Source organism: Macadamia integrifolia, chromosome 1, assembly GCF_013358625.1.
Source record: "Macadamia integrifolia cultivar HAES 741 chromosome 1, SCU_Mint_v3, whole genome shotgun sequence".
Classification (NCBI taxonomy): domain Eukaryota; kingdom Viridiplantae; phylum Streptophyta; class Magnoliopsida; order Proteales; family Proteaceae; genus Macadamia; species Macadamia integrifolia.
This window is the reverse complement of record NC_056557.1, coordinates 34,963,759-34,989,778: the sequence shown is the minus strand read 5'-3', so window position 1 is coordinate 34,989,778 and position 26,020 is coordinate 34,963,759. Positions and strand designations below refer to the sequence as shown.

Here is a 26,020-nt window from a genome sequence, read left to right as displayed (position 1 = left end):
AGCCAGTTCTTATTATTCTTTTGTTATCAGGCTATAATCGAACATTATCTGATTTGGTTTCACGTTTACATGTATAAATAAGGAAACTAATGAAAAAATCTTTTTTTTTTTGGGTTTTTTCGTTTCTTATGGGGTTATTATTGTTCTGGTCTTATCAAGTTTGTTTGGATTGTTTCGGTTGGTTCGGTTTAGTTTTTCACTGAGTCCATAAAACCTAATCAAAACCAAAACAATAAAGATTCAATTTGGTTCGATTGGTTTTAATGAACCGACCGGTTCGAGCTGAACTTTGAGTCTTTGACACCCTTACTTTAATTTTTATTTTTCTTTTTTCCTACTCGCCTACACCCCTCATGGGCCCACCCAATATACTCATTAAAATAAGAGTGGGCCAATTTCCACTATAATATAAAAAATAAAAAAATTAATAATAAATGGAGAGAGGGAAAGAAGAGCATTTATGTAGAGATAGTATCGTTTCTACAAAATCTCTTGAGAAGAATCTAAAACAACGGTTCATGAATAGAGTCCACTGAAGAACCGGTAGACCCAACCTTAAAGACATACCGTAATTTGAAAAAAAATTGAGGGTAATTATGTAATATGAATAAATTAATTAGAGCGAGAAAAGAATCTATTTAGAGTTGTAGGCCACAAAATCTCTTAAGAAGATGCTAAAACAACGGTTCATGAATAGAGTCCACTGAAGAAGCAGTACATCCAGTCTTATCAGACACGACCGTAAATCTAAGGAAAAATTGAGGGTAATTATGTAATATGAATAAATTAACATAGAGTGAGACTGCTGCCAGCAGCAAATTGCGTAGTCGACGACGCTGTCTCTGGGTGTGAAAACAGTGGAAGTGAAGCAAAAAGCAGAGAATATAAAGGGCCCAAAGAACAGAGAGGGAGAGAGAGAGGGAGAGAGGAGAGAGAGCGAAGAGTGAAGAACGAAGATCGAAAACCTAATCTCTTGCTCGCTCCAGTCCCCTTTCAAAAAATCGTTTTTCTGAGAATCAAGGTTCTGTTTCGATTCTTTCGAACTCAAAATGGTCAGTAACTCCCCTAATTTTCGAGTTTTGAAATTCTCATCCCATTCCATGCATGATATGAAAGTTTTCACTTATGGCGTAGAATTTGATTCTTTTTGAATTATAGCGCCATGAATCGTTTTTATTTTCATCTCTCTATTTCATTCTGGATGAAGTGTGTGATTCAAAAGATTTTAGATGATTGTATTGGAGTTTGGTTATAGAAAAGCGATCAGACTGTTTCTGAATGTTTGTTTTGAGCTTTGAAACTCTAATTCGCTGGCTTAGGAGGATTTTGTATGTTTATTTCTCCTGTTAATTTGAAATTTAGATTTGTAAAACTCCTTAAGAAAGAAGAAAAAAGAGAGAACATATTTTCTATCCAGATAGCAGATGACCATCTCTTAGTGCATGTGAAGTTGCGCACCCCTACTGAAAGCCCATGATTTTTTTTGGGGGGGGGGTGTTTCGAAGTCAGTACCTCTTTTTTCTCTCTGAGATTTTGGGATATTTAGGTTGGAGGACGTACGGTCTTATGTTTTTTGGTCGATGTTTTCTTTTTGTTTCTGAAATGTTGTTGCTTTTGGTTGATAAACGAGATTATACTTGGTTTGCAGCATAAATTGAGTAGAGGTCACCGTGACAAAGTCCAACAATTCATCGCAATCACCGGGACGAGGTTGGTACTCCATTAAGAGCTGTTTTTGTTTTTTTGGAATAAAAAATTTGTAGATTTTTTGTTAATATATGTACGATTTGTGTCTTATTTTGGTGCTTGCTTGATTTTTATTCATGTTGTTGGTGACATAGACTTGAATCACACTTTCCACCAGTTTCTTTATCATTCCATATCCCATATAGATTTTTTTTGGATCCCTTGTTCCAAATGACAGCTTAATTATTCTTTTTAACTATGCTGATATTACCATTTTTTTTTTAATTAATATGTTGGACCATTAGAGTCCTCTTCCCTGACAAAGCTGAGTGGATGGCCAGTTCTTTCTTCTGGCTGCTGCCTCTTGAAATTAAGCTGGGCTGTGGAAAATTGCAGGTTGCATCGACCAAGAGTGACCCATGGACAGTTAGTGTGATGTAGTATCTGGGCACTAGCAGCAGTGCCAAGAGAGAAGAACCTGTGGTTTCAGGAATTTCAGAGTTCCTTGTTTCTCTAGGCATCCTAGTCATGTTGGGAATTCTATTCCTAGTCGACTGTGGTTCTATTTAAGTAGAGTTCTGTATTCAGTTTCTTTTCTTATTTTGGCAATGTTTATGTGTCCTAGTTCAGGCAGGATTAAGATCCTATAATTCCAGTCTTATTATGAGTTTATTTTCTTTCATTATGTTGAGTCCTAGTTCAGGCAGGATTCCAAACATATTCTCATTCCCAAGACCCCAGCAACCATATCAGCCGGGTCCACCAAACAGCTACAGTGAATGCACATTTGCATCGTCTTCCCAACCTGGTGATCTATATCCGAGGCTGGGGTACCTACTACCTAGAATACGTTGATGATGAGACCCAGCAGGTTGCTATGGACTAATGATGATCAGTCACTGGGTGTGGCATTCCCAAGACCCTAGCAACCATATCAGCCCGTCCGCCAAACAGCTACAGGGAAGGTACATTTGCATCATCTTCCCAACCTGGTGATCTATATCCAAGGTTGGGGTACCTACTACCTCGAGTATGTTGATGATGAAACCCAGCAGGTTGCTATGGACTTTGAGCATTTCTTCAAACAGAAGATGACATGGCCTGCTTTTGTGATAGAGTCGGAGGAGCGATTTTGTTGGTGGCAGCAATCTTCCTCATCTTTTGAGCGTACCCAAAACTATGTGGTATTGACAAGGAGTAGGAGGAAGGGCTTTGTAGGGGTCTTTTGAGTTCCACCTTTGATGTGGTTGACTGTTCACTTATGGAGTTATAGTCATAACACTTGTACACTTGTAGATGTACGGTGTACTTGTAAGTTGTAACCTTTTGACACTTAATAATATTAAATAATTTTTCTCCATTTGAAAATTGTAATTGCATATTTAGTCCATTTATTTTTGTGTTTACTACTAAATTATGTGTGGCATACACTATGCTTGGGATAAATAGCCAAGGTATGCCATACGCGGCCAACCTAGGGTACAAAACCAAACTAACATTTAAGTGTTCTTTTAACAATTTGCAGTTCCCATTGTGTTTGGGGATGATGCTTAATTAGGGCCTTCCTTAAGTTTCAGCCAAGATATGGCCATTTGACTACCGAAATGGTCAAAACGAAAATGACCACCAAAATGTGCAGAATTTCGACTAGATTTTGGTGGTTTCGTGAAATATTTTGGTTTCAATTTACTTGGTCAAAATGGACTCCTCAAGCCTTGCTTGTATTTCAAACTCTGTACCCTTAATATCTTGAATATTTTGACTTTGCAGCTTGTCTTTTTTTAGATTTTACTTGCACAACCTAGCCAGCATGGTCTAATAATTATATAGTATCATTTTTTCTTTGTAGATTTATTACAAATCACCCTCCTGTGCAGTGAAAAAGTTGCTCTTCAGGCTTTGAAGTCCAGTGATTGGCATCTTGAGGGGGCTTTTGATATTTTTTACAGCCAGCCACAGGTTAAAGCAGTTACTGATTCTAGACACCTTGAGGAGCTTTACAATAGATACAAAGGCAAGCTTCACCATTTCATTAGGTGCACTTGGTAACTGTGTATAATTTGATTTGATTAAATTGATTGATATGTTCAAAGAAAAAAAGAATAAAGAGGTTCGTTCTTTATGTTCATGATTAAGTTTCTTGTGGATGCTTTGTCAATGTTGAAGTTGTGATGTGCTTGGTGCATATTTTCCTTGTGATACAATCTGCTACATGTATGCAATATTGCAATTTGAATTTTTACACGACTTGATGAGATCAGAAGACAATTGAAAAATTGAGCTAGAGATTAAAAGGCAATTCGAAAACATGCTAGCTTTTGAAAAATGTGTAATCCAAGCTTAAGTTATTCCTGATTGCCTATTGATTCAATTAAAATTGTCTTAAATTCTTAATTGTGGGAAAAGTAGGTCACTTTTACTCTGGATCTCTTGGAAGTTTGTGGGATAGAAACACTGAGGGGGCAGATCTGTAGTCTTCTCTGCTTTGGAAAGCATATGTGATGCAGAATTGAGGCTGAATCGGGTTGACCCTTTGGGAAATCTCAACCGATACCAACTGGACCTGATTTAATTTTTGGGATCAATAGAATATTTTAAGATTTACTTTATTTAGGAAATGATGAGTTATTTTATTTGGGGAGATATGTATCTTTTATTTTGGGTAGTTAGTCAATTAAAAAGTTTCCAATTTGAGTTTTATTTCGTTTCTAATTTTATTAGTTAGACTTGAGGAAGTATTTAGTAGTTGCTATTTTAGTTTTAGATTTAATTAGGCAAGTTTTAATTTTCAATTATTATATAAGGGCATGTAATCCAAGTTATCAGACAGATTTTGAACGATGGATTGAATTGAAGGTTTTTAGTGTCGGGTATGGTGTAAGACGTGTGACCCCTTTCCCCCCCTATTCTTCTCTTCTCCTCTGCAACTCTGAGTTCACTCAGGGATTTTTTCCCTTTCCCTATAGGCCCTCCATCAATATGTGTCACCAGTTGATATATTTATCCTTCCATCAAGATATTGTTAAAAGACAGAAAACCTTAAAATAGAAAACCAAGGCTTCCCTGATCTCGTGGAAGTTTTTTTCTTTCTCATGGCTAATTCCCTAGCTGATGATCTTGGGTTTTCCAGGAATGATTCATAAGTGGGACCTTATTCCACCAAGTAGATCACTAGATCCATTGACGTCTTGGCCTCCCTTGTTGTTTTATACATTGCTGTTGTATCTTTTCTTTCTACTGCAATTAAATTTTCTGTTATCTATCAAAAAATAAAAGAAAGAACCTTAGTCTTTAATTTCAGCTCAACCTATGGTTAGATCTATAATATGCTGGCATTGGATAATGTCATATATTTTCTTCATTGCAGGTAAGTTTTGTATTGACATTCCATGGGGATGGCATAAAATTCTCTTAAGACTTTTGATCGGAACCCAAGGGGCTAGGGAGGTAGGAAGACCGGATAACATTGAATTTCAACAGGGATTAAAGCAATAGACCTGGTTCTTATAATACTGCATACTGCATAGTTACTGGTACTAGTTGGGTGTAAAGCAGTTTGTGAAAATATGAAGTTAAAGAAGGTTAATTAATTTTTCCTCGATTCTTCAACAGCTAAGGTTTTTCTGTAAAAGCCGGAGTTCGTCTGATTGGTCCCAACACTCTCCCCCACCCCCCCCCCCAAAAAAAAAAAATAAATAAAAAATAATCTGTGGACTTATTTTTGGTTTTCAGCTAGGTCTTATAGCCAGACGGCCAGTGTGATAGTTATTTTTTGGTTGAGTTTTGATAGGAAATGGTTGTGATGTGTTGTTTATAACCTCCTAGGATTATAGCTTGGGCTGCTTACCGTTGCAGTTACATAGGATCTCTTACCTATCTTCCATCACCATCATTCCCATAAGTCTGTATATGAAAATGTTATCAGCAAAGTGATACAGATACTAATGAACATTAGTGATATGATAGCTACATGATTTTTTGAAGAATGTTTCTTGTGACACCCAAGAATATGCAAGTTTACCAAACCGCCTAGAAGATCGTGAGGTGCCCCCACCAAGAATACAGAAGTACTGGGGGGTTTGGGAGATTGGTGAAGGTGTGCAAACTTTAGTCGCACATCGCCTAGGGGGATGTTGTTGGGCTAGTTGATAACCTCTAGTTTCCTTAGCATGGCACAATGTGTTTTAAAGCCTTGAGGCAAAGAGGACAATATTGTGCCAAGGTTAATGGGGTTGGGGGCGTTACTGTTCTATACTTCTAATCATAAGTTGACAATCCTCTTAGACATAGAGGAAGGGTAGGGGTGGGATGGAGGGAGTAGCTGCTGAAATTTCACGAATTTCATGCCATTTAGAAGAATCACAGTTTTTGCATTTGTTACTTGCCAATTTGGCCACATTAACTCTTAGATTAATTCATTGGCTATTTGATATCACTCAATTTTGGGTCTTCGGCTGATTGTATCATGTCTTAGAGACCCTGCTCCATTTTTCATTTTGAAGGACTTGAGATCGCTCTCCACTAATCAGCACATATTCACTGCTGCATGGAATGGGCAATGGGCATAGTGTATAATGTGTTTGTACTCTCTCTTGTCTTCTGGCGATTGGTTTTGTCAGTCTTTTATGCTGTTGTCTTTCTTAATGATAAAGATCAGATAGGAAATACTGTATCTGGTCTCTGCAGAATTATTTTTCATAGTCCCGATGAGTTAGTTACCTTTACAATATGGTTTGTTAAAGCAGAGCTTGTACACAGTTTTCCTAATTTCTGCAGCAATAAAATATGGTATGCAAATGCTCTTGTCACCTCGGATCCATATTCTAAGTGATCCTGTCAGTTTGTGCAGACCCATATGCTGACATGATCTTAGTTGATGGCATCACTCTTTTTTGCAATGACCTGCAGGTAACTTTATTAATTTTTGAATGAATGGTACTTTGGATTTTTTGAATGCTCAGACTCCAATATTTGTGTACCTCGGATAGATGTTGTTCTTTGAATTATTTTTTTATATTTGTCTTCTTGAGCGGTTTTATATGGTCAGACTGTTATAGCCTTTTTATTTTTAAAGTGAGTGACTTATTTGTGGACCTTGTTTTGGCAGGTGGATCCTCAAGATATTGTTATGGTATGTACTTACTCGATGACAGCGTCAGTACATTTTTCTCCACATGTAACATCACTGAATTATATTTTGGTGAGAGAAATTATAATGGTTGGATAAAACATTTATACATGGTCACTGTTGCAGTAGCACTTGATTGGTTGAATAGACAAGACCGGCTCTGGAAGCCAAAACCCAGCTGAACCGGTCCAACAAGGGTTGGAATTAGTTTATTTAATAGTTTATATATTTCATATTCATTTCCAAAGCAGGATACATAGGACTTAGAGTTGGTTTACTAGTTTCCTTTCTAGAGTTTAAGTAGGAATCTTGTTATTTTCCATTTAAATACTTGCTTGTACCAACATTGGACACAGTGAATTTGAATAGGAAGTTGAATTGGATTTTGTGCTCTGCGTGAGTGTGCGTGCTTGTGTGCTTCTCTTCCTTTCCTTTGCTATTCTGATTTCTTCCCAGGTTTCCTCTCTTTCTCCTAACTGGCCCTTCACGAATCACATTTGATGCACTTTTAGGTAACTCAACCATGGTTTAAAGTATTGGCCCTTACCGATATGATACTACCGATATGCTACATGGAAATTTTAAAATCCTTTTGGATCGATATATATATACACGCCATCGATAAACACTAATACACACCGTTATTCTATGGAAAATTAAAAAACGAGGTGAAATGTATGTTTCCCGATACATACTGATATAGTATGATACGACTGATACGGTGCGCTGCAGTCATATAATTGCCAACATGGGTCATTTTTCAGCAAAACTCAATTTTTTTAGAGGGGTTTTTGTTTCAAAGTTGTTGCCAATCATTTTTCTCTCTACGTAAAGTGGAAATCAATGTTAGGAACAAGGATTTCACACCCATAAACAATTACAAACCTTGGATTCTCAGTGCGGTACTCTCACTTTAGTGTTTATGCATAATACATGTTATATATAGCTTTCTTTAACTATTTTTTAATGCAAAAGTGTATAAAAAAGTGTTTCCTATCCATTTATGTGCATGTCTTAGCGTATCTCTTATGCAATATGATACCCTTTGATACGTATCTTAATTTTGGATACCGATACCGATACTTTAATCCTTAAACTCAACTAAGCCTTTACTGACTATTTGACTTGCTTAGGTAAGTTTCTGAAAAAATGATAGAATGTAGAACAACAGTTGAATTTCCTGCTCTTAATGTGATGCTACTGCACAAAGAAAAGTATAACAACACAAATTAATAAAACTATCAATTTATAATTGCAATGGGGTGCAATACCTTCTTTGTCTATGGTTGTTTTGGGTTCAAGGATTGAGATCTCGGTTTTGGACCTGGTTTTGGTCAGGCCCAAAATCGAGACGTGCCAGATCTCATTTCAAGGTTTTGACCCTCAAAACTTGGGTTTCGACCATGGGTTTCGGTTTCAGGCCTGAGCTTCGACCATGGTTTTCATTTTTCCCAGGCCGGAATCAGTCTTCTTGTAGCCACATCATTTGTCTGATAATTCTATACATCATCACAAGTTCGTTGCATTTTATTATTTGATTTCTTTAGTCTTTGTTTCATTAGTCAAAAATTCCAAATTTTGCTATTTCTGCAACATATTTCCTTGTACACCTAAGAGTGGAGAATTTCTCCTTTGCATCAATGGTTAGAATACCAAGCAGGTAATTGTGTCTCTCTTTCCCCTCATAGAAGAACATCAGATTTACTGGCTCCCATTTCAGCATGTGCATATGATTTAGGGACTAGGAAAGGGTTAGATCATGAAGGACAATATACTAGTTGAGGGCACTGATTGGGCAATCTGTTGTGGGAGGAAGTTCAGTGGGTTGAGAGGAGTTTCTCTGAGGTAGAAGTGAGAGAGACTTATATGGAAAGAGAAGGGACAACGCCACTGCATGAATATTTTCTCTATGGCTTTATTCCTAAAGAGCTGGGAGAGTTTGGAAGGGGATGTAATAGGAGTATTCTGGGAAATTAGTGAAAGTGGATTATTTGGAAGGGTATGAATTCTAAATGTTTGTTTGGTTTTTTAAAGGAGGATGCCATGCTTTCAGGTTGATAAGCATTATCTGGAGTGCATATAAGTTATATCATGGGAAAGTTCATTAGTCGAGGATCTGATTAACTATACCCATTGAGCTTTTATCGGTGAGGGACAAATTTTTAGAAGAGACTAGATTCAGATGGATGAAGCTAAAAGGGCTAGGGGCATGCCAAGGACAATTGATGAGTTGGTAAGAAGAGACATGCAAAAGATAGGTCTTCACCATAGTATGGCATCTAACAGAGCTGCCTGGAGGGCAAAGATCTGGGTTGCCGATTTTTCATAAGTGGGATGTCCTAGAGTTTATTTTATTTTATTTTATATATATATATATATATATACACGGATCCATGTAGCCAACCCCATTTAGTTGGGATAAGGCTGAGTTGTGTTGTGTTGTTGTTAGAAGTCAATGGGAGACTCACATAGTTCGGTACAAGGTTCCTATGGAGAGGGAAACCTTGCCTTTATGTGGCGGTCCGCCTCACCATCCTTCATTCTCCAAACTCATCTGAACCATTCAACCCCTATTGGTAAGGGAGGTATTACATTCATCCAACAATAACTATGTAAAACATTTCATTTCACATCAGCTTATGATGAAACAAGATTTGTTCCAAAACATTTAAACCACATCATTTCATAAAACAGTAAATAAAGATAAGCTTATGAAACATAATATTTAGAGATCCTGTTTAGTTCTACTCACCTGATGTCGCTCCATAAACCGATCTCGTCGATGGCAAGACCAATAATTTCCTCCTATAAATAGCCTTATATTCATCCTCAATACAAATCCTATCATGATTCATTATTGATAAATACATTTTCCCCCTCTAATTCCTTCCTACACTATACCGTTTAATTCTACAAGTAGATATAATCGTACTAATTTGATAAAAAAACACATCTCGACACCTTAACTATCTAGACTTCTAACCAAATTTTATATACAACTATATTCACTCTTAACTAAGATCTCCATCGAGAATCGTAACTAACATGAAAGTTCACTTGTATTTTATGTGCAACAAAAATGACATACATAAACTGCTGGAAAATTTATGCGTCCTACCAACCAAAAAAAAAAAAATTTTATGCGTCAGGAAATAGAGTTATAAAATAATATCTTCCAAAATCCAAATCATTCCCCACTTTTACATAGTTAAACCATACCCTTATAGCAATACTACCTAAAAATATCGGGGAAAAAATTCTCTATCCTTCCTGCTTTTTAACATAAGGTCCAACTTATAGTTCCAGATTCATATAGAAACGGAACGTTCCGTTTCGCCTGTTTTCATAAATAGAAATCAAAATTTTTGGTGATTTCTGTTCCTAGAAGCGGACATGACGAAACAAGTATGACTTGTTTCGCCGTTTCTGGGAACAGCAAAATGGCCCAAAAATCGTGAAATCCTGAACTGAAGCTTGAACTTGTTCTTCTGACGTGTGTTGAAACCCGAAGGAGAGATCATTCTGGCCGATACCGAAGGTGTACAGTGCCTTGGAGAAATCCTCTGGTCTTGGCAGATGATTCTTGTAATCTGCGTTTGAAAGAAGAGGAATTTGAAAGAGGTGAATGGGAGATTAATTTACCAGAAGAGAGGAGTTGCAGAGATCGAGCTTTGAACTGTTGGAACTGCGAGATCTGGATGTCGAGATCTCGAAATCCAAAAATCATGATGAAAAACCACTTCTAGATCTGGATACTATCACTCTCAATCTCAGGCACTGAAACTGCCCTCTTCTGCAGCACAGTCCCAAAACAGAATTTATGAACCTACCAATCGAAATCACATAAAGTTAAAAATTTCAGAAACCTTAATAATCCTATTATCACTATACACAAAAAAAGAAGTCCAAACTTGATTTCTAGAAGAAGTTATTGGTGTTCTCTGAGTATTGGACAGAAACAGCCCTCCCCAGTGAACATGTCAAAAACACACACTAGTTCCCATCACCCATACCTTTTGAGTCCGAAGTTTAAATTTTAAAATCCTCATAATACATTATCATAACAGTATTGTAATGACATTAATCCCATATTTATACATCATTACATATTCCCTAGAATAAAACAATTATCTATCTTGCAATCCATGCAAAATTCTCATAAACCAAAATTTAGGATTATACGATACATACCTCTCTTGCAATAGTATCCTATACTCCAATAGCAGCAACTAGGGATTCCTTTGAGTCCATTGTTTGATCGAAATTTCAGTCAACTTTCTTGTATTTTCTACTCCCTTCTTCTTCTTCTTCCTCTCTTTTCTCTCCTCTTCCACTCCACGATTTGGCTAAAATTTTTTTTTTTTTTTGGTGTAAAGCTCAAAGGGGTGTTATCCTTATCTGTTAGCACACATTCTTCATAGGAAAATCCAAATTAGTTGGATACTCCCTTAGTCAATTGTATCCCATTATTTAGGAAAGATTAATAGGCTAAAAGAAAGGCACTAAGACCCAATCCCCAAATAATACTCCCATTATTGAAATTTCATCAATTAAGGCACAACCCACGATTTGAGGGTTTTAGTTTTAGTATATTTAATTATTATTATTATACTTTTTTTTCCCTTTAACTAAATTTCCAGTTTAAATCGTCCTCCCATTATGTTTCATTATCTTGTTTTATTTTCCTACTTTATCTCCTTCTAATTACTAGGGATTTATTTTAAAACCTCCACCTTTTATCATAACTCCTAAATTCTAGCATTAAGAAGATTCTCCCCTTTTATGTGTACAACTCCCCATTCCCAAGGTTGTTAGTTGTAAAGTGGTTTCCATTAAGATTTAAGGAGTAAAATAAAAACTCCTAAAATTGCAAGCAAGGAAGCTTGAACCCTAAACCTCCCCATTATTGAAGTCATAACCACTAATCCAATTATAGGCTTGTTTGTTAAATGCACAAAAATTAATTTTTAACTTAAACTTAGCTACACTACCAAAATATAAGATAAACCCTTACTACGACCAAGCACCTATCATAATGACCAACCCATAAGAACACCAACCAGCTCATCGGATCTATAACCCACGGTACCCACCTCGAAACAAGTGATTTGAGCATTAAAGTCATAGTCCTCAGTTGGCCGTGGGCTAAGAACCTACAACAATAGTGAAAAGTCTAAACTAACCCTCATTTCAGGTATAGGTATTACAAATAAGATCCCAATCTTTACGTCTTTGGTTGGATGTCTTTTCAGAATACTGCTTCTTGGAGAGGTACCCTCATTTGATAAGGAAGGCAAGATATTTATGCACCCTAAATGCCATTCCCATGGAAAGCTACATTGGGAAATTCTAGATTTTTTTTTTTTTTTTTTTTTTGGGGGGGGGGTGGATTTATAGTGAGTTTTGAGAATCACTCTGTTCGTAGGACCTTTTGTGGGCCTTCAGTTCTGGGAAAGGGGGTGCAGGTGTGTAGGTGTGACCTGTTGTATCTTTGTGAAGTTCTGGTCTGCTCTCTCCATGGGGTCCCCACCCCATTTAGATTTGAATAAAATTGGGTATTCACTGGAAAAAAAAAAAAATGGAGAGGCAATATCTTTCAAAAATAGCTCTAAAGAAAAGCAAATGGAAATATTTTCTTATTTTTTAGTAAAATCAGTTATTTGCTAGAAAAAGGAAAAGAAAAGAAAAAAATGATGATGACTTGTCTCTGGATTGAAGGTTCTTGATTACATATGGATTTTTCCTTTCTTGCAGCTGGTTTTGTCCTGGCATATGAAGGCTGCTACGATGTGTGAATTTTCCAAGCAGGAGTTCGTAGGTGGATTGCAGTCACTGGGGTGAGCATTGATTAATCTTCTTAATATTTTTCAATGTTTCAACCTTCTCAAGAACTTAAGGTACTGTAATGGCTGAGCTTACCAAGATCAAACATTCCGATGACAGGGTAGATTCACTTGAGAAGCTTCGCGAAAGGATACAATATATGCGTTCTGAACTAAAAGATGAACGTATGTCCCTTAATATTCCAGGAAGCACAAACTCTGCAATCTTAGAATTTTCTATATGTTATGTCACTTTATGCATCAAAAAATAAGAAAAAAAAGTATGTCGTGCCTTTCAGATAGAATAAAACTTGTATCTTGCAACTCCATTGAAAAAAAAAAAAAGGATCAACATTCTGGGGTAATCGATGGATGTTTTTCTTTTGGTGATTAAGGAATGGAAAGAGTTTTCCTTCACCCAGTCAAGGGATTTTCTCCCTTGACTGAGGACTTCGAATGGAGGTGCATTTTTTACCATTCATATATAGGTGGCAGACATTGACAGCCATTAATGGCTGTACTTTTCCTTCACTGTGCATGAAGGAAAACTCTCTCCTTAAGGAATTGTTTAATGATAGCACATATTGACAGAAGTTTGTTTAGTCACTCATTGATATTCTGTGCCTCATTTGTTTTTCCAGAGAAGTTCCGTGAGATATACAACTTTGCCTTTGGCTGGGCTAAAGAAAAGGTATTGTCGCTCGTAAGCTAATTAATGGAAGCTGCTATTTTTTATCTATTGATAATTGTCAGGTTGCTTTTATATTTGACTCATTTGATTGACTTGAAATTATCATTGTAAGTTTCTTCAAAATACTTCACAGTTAGTACTGTATGGGAGACCGAGTTCTGTTTAATTTGGCTTTTCTTCATTGTGATATTGGGTCAGATATCTACTGAATATTCTGGGTAGAAATTGTTTTTAGTGCAAATACATCGATGAATAGTGAAAATTGTATTTGTATTCCAGGTAAGGCAAGAAAAATAATATCAGATGCGCTGAGGAATATTGGCATCACCAGCTATTCCTGTTGATAGTTTACTTTCTGAACCATTTCTGGTTATGAATTGAACAACATGATTGCACGCATCTGCTTTTCCACTTTTTCCTACTATGATTTCATCTTTCTTGGTTTTAAAAGCCATTTAACCACCTAAGGTTCTGAAGAGTATGAGGTGCTAAAGTGATGATATTCCATGCTGCTGCTTATTTGTGTACTCTCCTTATTTCTTGGTGGGGAATTTCAATGTTTCAAAAGCATAGATGAACAGATTGCCAGTATTAAACAGTAGGGTGCTTTCTATATTGTTGCACCAGGTTAATTGTGTCTCAGAATACTTCATTCTACTCAACTGCTTGTTGTCTTCTCCCATCTATTTCCCCTACTCCCAGGGGCACCCCTTTCTGGAGAGTAGTTAGCTATTAGTGTTTTTCGCTTGTTTCTCTTGATTGATGTATTGCATATTTGTATGTCTGATAATGGTGTTACATTTGGATCAAACTTGCATGTTATCGTCATGATCCATAACAGAGTTCACATTTTACATAACCTGTCTAAGCGCTTTGTGAGGATTAGTTATATATTTCGTTCAACATAAGGTGAAGAGAGTGGTCTCTGGCAGGATTTTCGACTACGAATAATGAATACCTTATTTTTGGGTTGCTGTTAGAAAAGTCGAATTTTCATTTAGAAGTTAAAATATGAGCATGGAAGTAGATATTGAGAGATCTGTAGATTGTTAAGGCCTATTAAGGTTCAGAATGGTCAAATGATCTTTAAACAACCGATGCAGATAACTCAAATAAATGGGCTTGTTTGATGAGAAATAAGCCTTGGGTTGAGTTATTTGTTGGGACTTTGGTCCCATGTGTTTTCAATGTAATGAGCCACTTTGATGTGCCTAAAATATGGTTCGAAGGTAGGCATATGGGATTTGCTTCATTAGGTTAGCTAGTATTTTATTTTTAGTTGTCTTTTAAGTTGTTTAGTTAGCTTGGGACACCCTCACCTGTGTGTGGGATCTTTCCTTCTAAAATTATGTTTCATATTTCACTTATGTTTGTTATTAATGATAGGATTTGATTTTCCTTGTCAGATTTATCTATCTATTCTTCTTTTCTTATGTTATGTTTTCCATGCGATTAAGGTGCTGATTTGAATCTTCTATTGATTGATATTGTTGTGTTTTGTTCTATTCTCTGATTCAAGTAATTCAACTCTTGATATTCATCTGTTGTTCTTAAGTATTCTGTGGTTGCTCTGTTTTAGAGAAATTTTCAGTCCAAATCAAGTTCTCAATTGGGCAGATCTGACCATCAGATCTAGTCACCCTTTTGGGGTATTCAAGGCCTTGTCTTGAGGGGCCTTTGACCAGGGTGGTTTGCTGATCAGAGCTTCTGAATGATCTAATTAGAATCTCCTAATTTCTATCCTGTTTTAAACCCTGAACTGATATTTATTTATTTATTTATTTTTTGATTATTTTAAATCTGACCATTGAGTCGGATATTTGGGGGATTGAATCACCCATCCAAAAGTCCGACTCAACCAGCAATAGGAGCTGATCTGCTTCTTTGATTTTGAGTAGTTAAATTTCTCTTGTTTCATGAATTTCTGTTTCAGATTTGGTTATTCTCTAATTACTCTTCATATGACTTTTAGATCACTGCTGTATTCTGAGGATCATCTATTCTAGTTGTTTGTGAGTGATTGTTAGATGTTGAACTTCATCTGAGGAGGTTGACTTATGTTGACTTTTCTGTTTTGGGTCACTTATGATCCTGTCAGGGGTGCTCAGTCTAAACCTAAGGTTCATTCTACCTACCCACCCCCCCCCCAAAAAAAAAAAAAAAAAAACCGGAAACTCCTTATCAAAAGCTAATGTCGCAAAAGCCTCCCCCAGTTGGCTTTCCTGGCATTTCATCTTTTATTTATTTATTTTTTGAAAAATCTTGCTAATGTATTTTTCTTCTATGCCCTTATAAGTTTTAATCTCCCAAATTTTCCATTTCATTAGTGAATGTTGTGGTAAATCAATGGAAACTTCAAATGAAAAGGAACTCACATTAATTGGAAAAAAAATCATTTTCTTTTTCGTTTCTGTCCTGACTTTTGAAAAATTTTCAGGTTATTCGTAAATTGGATGCTGATAGTGGTTGTTAAATGCAGGGTCAGAAGTCTCTTGCATTGGATACAGCAATTGGGATGTGGCAGTTACTATTTGCTGAAAAACAGTGGCCACTGGTTGACCACTGGTGCCAGTTCTTACAGGTAGCAAGACTACAAGACCATTTCATAAATAGTTGTGGAACATATGATAATTTCATGTTTCCACATGGAGTTTGTGTTTGACAAATGTGTTACTCTTTCTATGTTTGCTGAGTTTTGGTGGGAAGATACAAGGGTCCTATCTAAAACAGTGATTAAATAATGAGTTCTCTTAGGTTCGTGAGCCAATGGTTTGACTTTTGGGTCTTAATCATTAGTTTTGATTTCAAACCTGCAACGATTCCTTTCCAGCTGTCCTTGGAAAGAAGTTAATCGGTGTATTTAGTTCCACTGTTGCAGCTTTTGTGTGCATGTATGTGTGTGTGTGACAAAATACCTACCATTGCTGCTTTTTTCATTAATTATTATTTTTTGATGCATCCAACTTAGGTTCGCCACAACAAAGCAATCCCAAGGGACACGTGGTCTCAACTGTTGGAATTTGCAAGGGTAAGCATTACACAAACATATTACATCTTCATAGGGTTATTTCTTATTTTCCATTGCATAATACCACTTAACTGGATCATGTGGTTCAGAACCATTGCAGCTTGATGCATGGCACTTCACCATTTGGGTATATGAATTAAATATTGGAATATATTGCTTGATTTGTCAGGCATTCATTAGTTTGAAATATAAATAGCTTATTCTTGTGAGTGAAGGCACAAGTGCAGAACAGTTGTTCTAGCCTAACACTGTGGCTGCTTGTATTTGGTCCATGTAGAGGGATGGTGTGGCTACATGAACTAGTGGATAGATACAGCAGCCTCTAGATTGGCCACATGAATTGTAAATGGTCCAACTCAACCAAACTGCCTACCCTGTATGGGACTTTGCCCTTGTGTTTTGCAAGATCTTTTTGGCTTGATAGGTAAATAGAGGGGGGTGGGCCTATCTGTGCACCAAAATTGGCTGTAAGGTGTTGTGCCACATATGGCAGTCATAAGTAGCCCTTTGTGCTAGGCCAGAAGGTTGGACTGGATTCTGGAACTCTATACTCCATGGTTTGTTCTATAAGAACTGCTTTTGAGAAATAATAATAATATATTTTTTTTTTTTGGGGGGTGTGGGGGGTGGTGTGGGGGGGGATGAAAACAGACTCTTTTGGCAGTTTGATGTGGGAAATGAAAGTTTGAATGATAAGCAAAGGCGAAAGAGAAGTTTCATCAGCAAATATTACAAGCTTAGGTATCAGATAGGCACTGGGGTTAATGATTCTTGGAAGCTTCACAATGTGATGCACTGGTCTTGTGCATACTAATCTAGATCATGTATCTCATTGCGATAACTCAAATTCACTTTCTGAGATGGATGCTTATTCTTAACAGATAATTGATTGTTTATTGAAAGGAAAAAAAATCCATAGTTGATGTTTGCCATGTCTTGGTTTGTGCAGACAGTGGGCCCTGCTCTATCAAACTACGATGCGGAAGGTGCTTGGCCCTACCTGATTGATGAGTTCGTTGAATACCTGATTGAGAATGGCATTGTCCAACAGAACAGTTGATGCAGGGAACTAAAGAGTCTGCTTTTAGGAGTTTATAGTGTATACTAGTTTTGTTGTGCTTGTTTTCTGCCTGCAGTGTGATAAGATTGTGATGCTTCAAGGTTCCCTTCTCAGAACTCACCCATGAAATCGGTTTACATGGTAGATAATGAGGAAAAAAAGAGGAAGGGAAAAAATTAGTACCAAATTGACATTCGCTTCATTCTCCTGTTAAGGTAATTGATTCACCCAATTGTTATTGCGATTGCTGATGGACAGTATGCATTCTTAATGCAATATTTTAATAAGAAATGACAATCTCAGGGGCTTATTTTTCCCTTTTTTTTTTTTTTTTTCAACCCAGAATATTTTTTGGCATGCCCTTGGGTTAATAGCTTAGATGAACATAAAATTTGTGGCAGGACAGTGTGCTAGGGCATTTACATAATATCTTTCCTGGTTTTTGTTGTTGGAGAATTATGTGAAACCTTTCAACTATATGGATTTTGTTTTTATTGGAAAAACCATATTCATTAAACTAAGGAAGCAGAATATCTATAATAGTGTGTAAAATAGTTCTGCAATTTTCTGCTTGCTTTACTAGTTAAATTATGGGCTGTGCTAATGACTTCTCTGTCCATATTCATGGTACAGAGTTCAAATCTTTTGATTGATTAGAAATCAGAAAGTACGGAGAAAAACTCTCTAGGTCAGGTATTCTTCTGGTTGCATTATACCCACTGCACCATTTCTACTGAATCTGTCCATTTCTCTATGGTTTGGCATCCCATTGACAGGCCTTTGATGATGCTGTGTTGGATCTCTCTTGCTTCTGTTTCTTGAGATGGTCCTGCAAACCCAAAATTCATTTGTGCTGAAGAGATCTGGTTGTTATACATAACCATGACTACACTGCCATCAGTGATAAAAATGGGTGGTTCATGGGTTGGGAGGTTTTTTGTTTTTTGTTTTTTGTTGGGTTGGGGGTGGGGTTGTGTGTGTGTGTGTGTTTTGGGCGTTTGGGGGGGGGGTTGAGGGTTGAGGGTTGAGGGTTGAGGGTCGAGGGTCGAGGGTCGAGGGTCCGTGGAAGACATGGAGCATTATATGGGTAGGTAGTGCCGTAGTGGACATCTTGAATTAGCCATCTCTGGCAAATATGGTGGTCTTATCAATCACATGGTCCATATTAGACTGGTTGTGTTTGGATATTTTATTTAGACTGTATCTTACCTTTCAGTCTGTGTAGAGCTTAGAGGCTGAAATCTTAGCATCTGAGTTTTCGTCAAGCCACAGTAGAGAATTCTTTCATCGACGGTCTTTGTGCTAGGATGGTTGCCAGGGACAATGAAAGGGCTTTTCAAACCTTCAACAAATAGGGGAGGAGGTGAGTGACGGTAGACTCGTGGGAAAATGACAAGGAATTGTCAGGTTACCAGTGGCAATGAAAGGGCATTTCGAACCTAACAAACAGGGAACTGGAAATGTCATATCTGCAAAAGAAGATTTGATTTTCTACGGAATGAAGATGGGGGCCTAGTTGAGGGAATGGAAACATTGCCCTTGCTTTTTCAAAATATTTCAAAGACATATTCACAACTTTTAACTCTCTTGATCCTTCCTTTGTGGAATGCTTATTTTCAAAGGTCCTGGTGGATGATGAAGTGGAGGCCATACGCTCTATACCCGAGGATGCTGAAATGAGAAATGCCACCTTCTGGTGTGTTTCAACCAAAAATTTTGGGACTTACTAAAACATGATATCACTACCTTGGTCCAAACTTTTTTCACTCAGTTTACCCTTCCTTTTGGGGTTAATCATACTCTTCTTTGCCTAATGCCCAAAAAGGACGACGGCTGTTATGTTGGTGATTTCCGACCCATAAATCTTTGCAACGTGTGTTATAAGATCATTGCAAAAATCTTGGCAAACCTTTTCCGAACTAAATTGGACAAATTCATTTCTCCATTCCAGGCCGCTTTCATCCATGGCCGTCAAATCTCGGACATTATTGTTAGGGTAATTTACAGCGCCACCCCTTGGAGAATGCCATTATTATAGGGACACCCCCTCTCTTTCACCAAATTAAACTCAGACCCCCTACCGTCAGTCTCTGTTAAGTGATGCTATGAAATGACATTTTAACCCTTATAAGTAAAACACCCTTATCTTATTATCCCAAAAATACCCCTCAAATTATCCGTTGTAATTGCTGAACATTACAAAGAAATAAAGAAGAATCAGAAAATTCATGAGAGGCCAGCTCCCTCAAGAGTAGTAATCTAAGATATGGGTACCGGTTGTCATGATGGCAGATTTGATGGCGGCGGGGCTCCAATGGGGGTAGAGTGTCTTGACAAGGCCAGCAACACCAGCGACGCGAGGGCAGGACATGGAAGTTCCCGACAAAGAGTTGAAGGCAACCCGTCTGGTATCGTGAGGAAGTTCGGAGGGCCCCACTGCTTGGGTGAAGGCAGCGATGATGCTCATCCCTGGTGCAGTGATGTCGGGCTTGAGAATCTCGGGAGTCACAGTGTTGGGTCCCTCGGAAGAGAATGAGGCCATCATAGGTGCTGGCTTCGTCCCCAGCTCCGTCGTAGCCGGTGAGATGTTCGCCGTAGGTGATTTCGTAGATTTTATGTAATCGTACACCGCAAAACCATCCGACCGTGACAAATGTGACGCAGGGAGCATGTGAGCTTCGGGGACCACACCGTTCTGGTTAACCAATATCATACCCACAGCCCCTGCCGAGAGTGCCTGCACTCCCTTGTCCACATCCGAGTTCTCATCGCTCATGCACACTACTATTTTCCCCTTTACCACTTCTGGGTCCAGTGAACCTTCCTTGCAGAACATGGCGTCAAGTGCAGCCAAAACCACATCCAAAAATGAAAGGATGAAGAAGCCTGCTCCGCGAGTCGCCGCAAGTCCCTCCACGGCTTCGTTCGTCGTCGCTGCCGCTGTTCTTCAATTGCCGTACTTGCATCCACATGAGTGAAACCTTTGTCTTCTCTCTCCTTATTCTCTATACCACCGATCTTCCCATTCCCCATTTGATCTGAAGCTTTTATCACAGCAATATCCTTGGAGATGATCGGAATCAGAGCCGAGGTGAAGGAATCTCTGTTGTTGCTACCGCCGTAGTCGCCGGAAGGGGGTTCGTAGCCGCTAATCTGAAAAGCCTTGAGGAACGCCGGAAGGGTTGTGATGAAATCCGCCGTCGTCGCCTTTGCCGGAAGGGTTGTGATGAAATCAATTTGGAGATTGCAAGTATCGATCTTGCCATAACCCCATGTCTTTAGAAGCTCCGCCGTGATTCCTTCCATGTCGCCATCTATCACCGCTTTCGCTGCTCTTCACGGAGATCGATCACCGTTGCTCTTCACGGAGATCGATCGCCGCTGCTCTTCACGGAGATTGGGAATGGGTTAGGTCTCAATTTGGGGAACAGGGTATAATACCGTAAATGGGTATTTTAGGTAGTTAACATTTAGAAAGGGTATTTTGGTATTAAAAGAAAAATATAATAGATGACATCAGCATATAAGGTATATTCCATAACAGTGACTGACGGTAGGGGGTCTGAGTCTAATTTGGTGAAAGTGAGGGGGTGTTCCTATAATACTGGCATTCTCCAGGGGGTGGCGCTGTAAATTACCCTTATTGTTATTGCCCATAAAATTTTCCATTTTCTAAAAACCAAAAGAAAAGGGAAAAAAGGCTTGGTTGTCATAAAAGTTGACATGGCTAAAGCATGTGATAGAGTGGAATGGAGCATAATCAAGGGTGTCTTTGAATTTTTAGGGTTTGGGGAACATTGGTGCGATATGATAATTTATCTCATGGCTTCGGTCTCTTTTTCCATCAGATTGGAATGTTCATCCTTCGATTACTGCGAATCTTCAAGAGGTATATGCCAAGACTGCCCTCTAAGCCCCTATTTATTCATTACTGTCTTGGAAGTGCTATCAAGACTTCTATTAGCCTACAGGGATTTGAACCTCTTTTGAGGAATTAGGTGGCTCGAAATTAAGGGTGTTAATCGGTTTGGTTTCGGTTTAAATGGTTCGGTTCGATTCAATTCGCATATATTTTGGTTGAAATCATAACTGCACCATTTACTAAACGGTTGCAGTTTCTTAAACTGCAATCATTTAGTAAACGATTTCGGTTTCCACGATTTTTAAACGGTTTCGGTTTCATGGTTTTAAAATGTTTCGGTTTATTCCATACGGTTTCTAAACTATTAGCAATCGGTTTGCTAGTTTATTCATATATTTACTAAAATTTGCTTTTGGTGATAAACGATTCAATCTTGAGAATGTGAAATGCAAACCATTTTATTTTGTTAAAACACCCAAACAACTAAGCAAAAGAAAATATTTTGATAGAAAATTGTTTCAAGCACATCTAACAAGTTAGTAAGTAATGCTTACAACAGGATTTTCTTCTTCTCAGCCCCTCCCAAATAATGTGTTATAATATTGGAAAATATATATTTAATATGCCATGGTATAAGCAAAAATTGCATTTTTATTAATATACATTCTACTTAGTGTGTTTGATTAATTTAATCGGCATTCCAAACAATGAGCAAGCTACCTCTAGAATTACTTGCAGGCCTACAACACTTAATCTTTGAATCAAATGAGATAGTAATGACATTTTGCAACCACCTAATTTAATCTTTAAACGGGTCAATCGGATCGATTTTGACGGTTGAAACAGTTCGATTTTCACGGTTTCAATTCGGTTTGAAACCATGGGTTAAACAGTTCGGTTCAATTTCAACCCGTTTAGCTAATTGGCCTGAAACTTGAAACCATAACTGAACCATTTACTAAACAGTTTTGCTGTTTCGATGTAAACGGCTCAGTTTGGTTTCAATAAACGGTTTCGGTTTCAAATTCACATCCTTACTCGAAATGCCCTGGAAATCACTCACCTCCTTTTTGCGGATGACAACTTCATATTTTTCCAAGCTGCACCAAAAGATCTGTCAACCATTAAAAGGGTGTTGGACCTATTTTGTGACCTGATAGGGCAAAACATTAATTTTGAAAAAAGTGAAGTGTTCTTCTGTAAAAATGTTTCTGCAGGGAAACGGCGCAATCTATCTCACTAATTGGTGTCAAGGAAATGAACAAAGACTCCAAATACCTTGGAACCAATATTCTACACCCCCGATTCTGATTTTCCTGTCTTCAACACGTTGTTGACCGCATTTCAAATCGATTATCAACCTGGAAAGCAAAATTCCTTTCCTATGTAGGAAGGAAGATCCTAACCCAATCAACCCTTAACTTGATCCCAACCCATCTAATGTCTTGCTTTGCTTTCCCAGATAGCACTGCAAAAAAATGGACTCTATCTGCTCTAAGTTCTGGAATGGGAACTTTTCCAAGGATAGGAAAAAGCTCCACCTCATTGCCTAGAAAAAAATCTGCCGTCCAATTCATCAAGGAGGACTTGGTCTAAGAAATGCCTCAACACAGAACAAAGCGCTTCTACTCAAGCTGGGATGGAGACTCATATCTGAACCAAATACCACGTGGAGTACAATTGTTCGGGCAAAATACTACCACCAGAAATCTATTTTTGACCCACAGGTCTATGGGTCATGGATATGGAACAACCTGATCTCAATCATCCCAACTCTCAAGAAATGCGTAATCTCGCGATTAGGTAATGGGCAAAACACGTTCTTATGGCATGAACCATGGATTTTTTCTGACATCAACCCCATTGTACCATGGCCATTCGGTAACACCTCCCAAAAGGTAAGTACCCTAATCACAAATAACTCTTGGAACATGAATGTGGTAAGAACAACCTTCAACACCAATGTAGCCCATGAAATTTCTCAAAACAACCTCACAACCCAGGTCAACACATGGAGGTGTACCTTACAACCTAATGGGAAATTCTCCACAAAAGTTGGAGCCAAATTCCTTAGCTCCACCAGCCCTTACACCCCAACCACAACCCTAAATGGAAAATGGTGGAAATTAATCTGGAATAAAAAACTCACCCCAAATTCAAAACTTTTCTATGGAGAATCTCACATAAGGGTATTTCAGTTTGATCACTTTTGGGGAATTGGATGGACATTGAAACAACATGTGTATGCTGTAATCAACAGGAAGAAACAATATTCCACCTTTTCTTCCTATGTGACTTCTCAGCACACATCTGGGCAGCGGGCCTATTAGGTTTCAGACCCCACCTCCTTAATCTTTCCACCCATGAACAATTAATAAGCAACATCCTTAATAATAGAAAGTTTTCCCAATCTCAAAAAATGTGGATTTTTAGTATTTTTTCCATTACTTTATATTTTATATGAAAACATAGGAATGACATCATTGCATCCACCGTCTACCCCAACCCACATTCTATATTGAATAATATCAATAACTGGATTGCTCAACTTGGCTTATTTAAGAATGTTGATGCTTTGAATTTCCCTAATATATATGATCCAGCAAGCCTAACTACAGGATGCCATAATCCTTTTTTGTCGTACCCAGTTTTGATTTGCAACGGTGCTACTAATGTTTTGACAGTAGCCCCATGATGGGCCTATGGAATACTACTCCAAGGCAAGCTTAGGTTCATCTTCAGCAACTCAGACTTAAGAGATCGAAGTGGAAGCAATTCTAGCAGGTCTGCGAATGGCGGTTGATAACAACTGGAAGCTGAAAGAGATCTGGTTCTTAGAAAAAAAAGCTGTTAAATCTCCTTCCGAAATTGGATGGAGGGATATGGCCACTCACAAGTATTGCTAGTTTCAGGGAAATCAAGAACTTATCGGATGACATTACTTTTTGTTGTAAGAATATTAATAGTAGCCCAGCCATGACATACTTACTATCCTTGGCCTCTAAAGGCAGCAAAAACTTTGATATATGTAACTCTAGTATATGTATTAACCATTTAACCCTTAGTGTGTTAGGGGAGGGGATGAGTAATAATGACTGCATTGAAGGGGATGAGTGATAATCCGATGAAAACCATGTTATCTATGATAGATACGTTTCTATCGGGCTAGTGTTAAATTTTGATCTGCCCGCGAAATGGGACGATGGAATGGGCACTGCATCTCAACCGTTCGATCATTTTTGTCACATATCAATATCTCTAGTTTCACTGCACTTCACCGCGCTAAAAGCTCCCTGCAGAGGATGTTTTTTCAAAGCTAACATTACGCTTCCCGATCCCAACACGAGGCCAGAGAGATCTGGGCATATCAACGAAAACCTTGATGGCAAAGGTGGTCTCTGAGAGGGCACAACCATAGCGGTCGAATCGCCCAAAGAAATCTCATTAGTGTTGGTGGAATGACGAGAACAGACATGCACCACGTGCACATGACCCTCAAGAGCCCCAACCATGGATATGGGTGAGGAGAGCCCCGCATGGATCCCTTTTTCAGACAAAAGTTGCCCATTCTTTAATAGTTTTCCTACATCATCTTATTAGGGGATTATTATAAAAGCCAGGAGAGAGAGAGAGAGATAGAGGAGGTGGGCGTGCGGGGAATAAAAAGGGGGAGAGAGAGAGAGGGTGCAATAACATGAGAGACACAGGATGTCGGCACCATGGCCACAACAGTAGTAGGTTGCAGTGGTAAATGAGGTATGGGCTGGTGGTGCCTCAGTAGACTATGGCGGTAGTAGGAGGCTCATGGTCGTGGGTTGCAAGGGTGCACGCCGGTGGATTGTAGTGATGCAAGGCATTGCCAATGAATGGCTGAGATTCTTTCCACACCATCCAATGATCAATATAATACTAATATGAAAGATTCTCGTACACAATGCTAGCATTAGGGGTGTCAATCTTGATTTCGGTTTATTTTGATTTTTCAATATCGGATTAATAATGATTTATATTGGTTTATTATTGGGCTTGAACCATAATGAAATTTTACATTCATAATCTGTAGTGACATGACGGAAACACTTTAAATTTATGATTAAATCATGATATATCATTGTAAAGGAAATATAACTAATATTGAAACCGATGGATAACTAATTACTAAGAAGATAATTATATTGAATCACGAAATGAGCCCTATTATCCAATATTTCATTTAACTATCCAACTAATTTTATATATTGAACAAGGAAATCAATAGAAGCATTGTTATAATTTACAAATCAGTTTCTCTAATCATAGCCTCATATTCATTGATTTGTAACAATTCCCCTTACGATAAAAAGTATCATCAATAATTTTATAAATGGATAATAAATTCACCAATTTATAATATCATAATCATTTATCTTTTTACCGGTTTCATTTGGTTTGATTATTGGTCGATTTGGTTTGGACCGATTTTCAGTCGATCCCGACATACCTCAATCCAAAACCAATCCAATAAGGATCGGTTTGGTTTGGTCCCAATATTTTTGGTTGGTTTTATCGGTTTAGGCTAGGTTTTGACATCCTTGGCTAGCCCTCTCATCAAACTGAGGAATTAAAGAACAAAAAAACAAAAACAAAAAAACAAAAAACAAAACGTAAAAAGTTCGTTGAGTTGTTGCTACTTTCTTCTTCTCATGAAATGACCTTGCTCCCCTCTAATGTATAATACCTTTTTGTTATACCTCATTAGTGTGT

The 26,020-nt window shown here is 37.9% G+C and overlaps 1 protein-coding gene and 1 non-coding gene across 2 annotated transcripts; both read left to right on the top strand.

The window, feature by feature from the left end:
* Positions 1-827: 827 nt before the first annotated feature.
* LOC122085306 (DCN1-like protein 2) lies at positions 828-17,731 on the top strand. The gene is made up of 11 exons (XM_042653762.1): positions 828-1,052; positions 1,649-1,710; positions 3,564-3,700; positions 6,536-6,594; positions 6,794-6,817; positions 12,569-12,651; positions 12,758-12,822; positions 13,278-13,327; positions 15,807-15,908; positions 16,296-16,355; positions 17,305-17,731. The coding sequence occupies exons 1-11, from the start codon at positions 1,050-1,052 to the stop codon at positions 17,413-17,415; spliced, it is 756 nt and encodes a 251-aa protein (XP_042509696.1). The 5' UTR covers positions 828-1,049; the 3' UTR covers positions 17,416-17,731.
* LOC122086960 lies at positions 13,836-13,977 on the top strand. Its single transcript, XR_006142586.1, has one exon. It is a non-coding gene; the product is annotated as a small nucleolar RNA snoR137 (small nucleolar RNA).
* Positions 17,732-26,020: the final 8,289 nt, after the last annotated feature.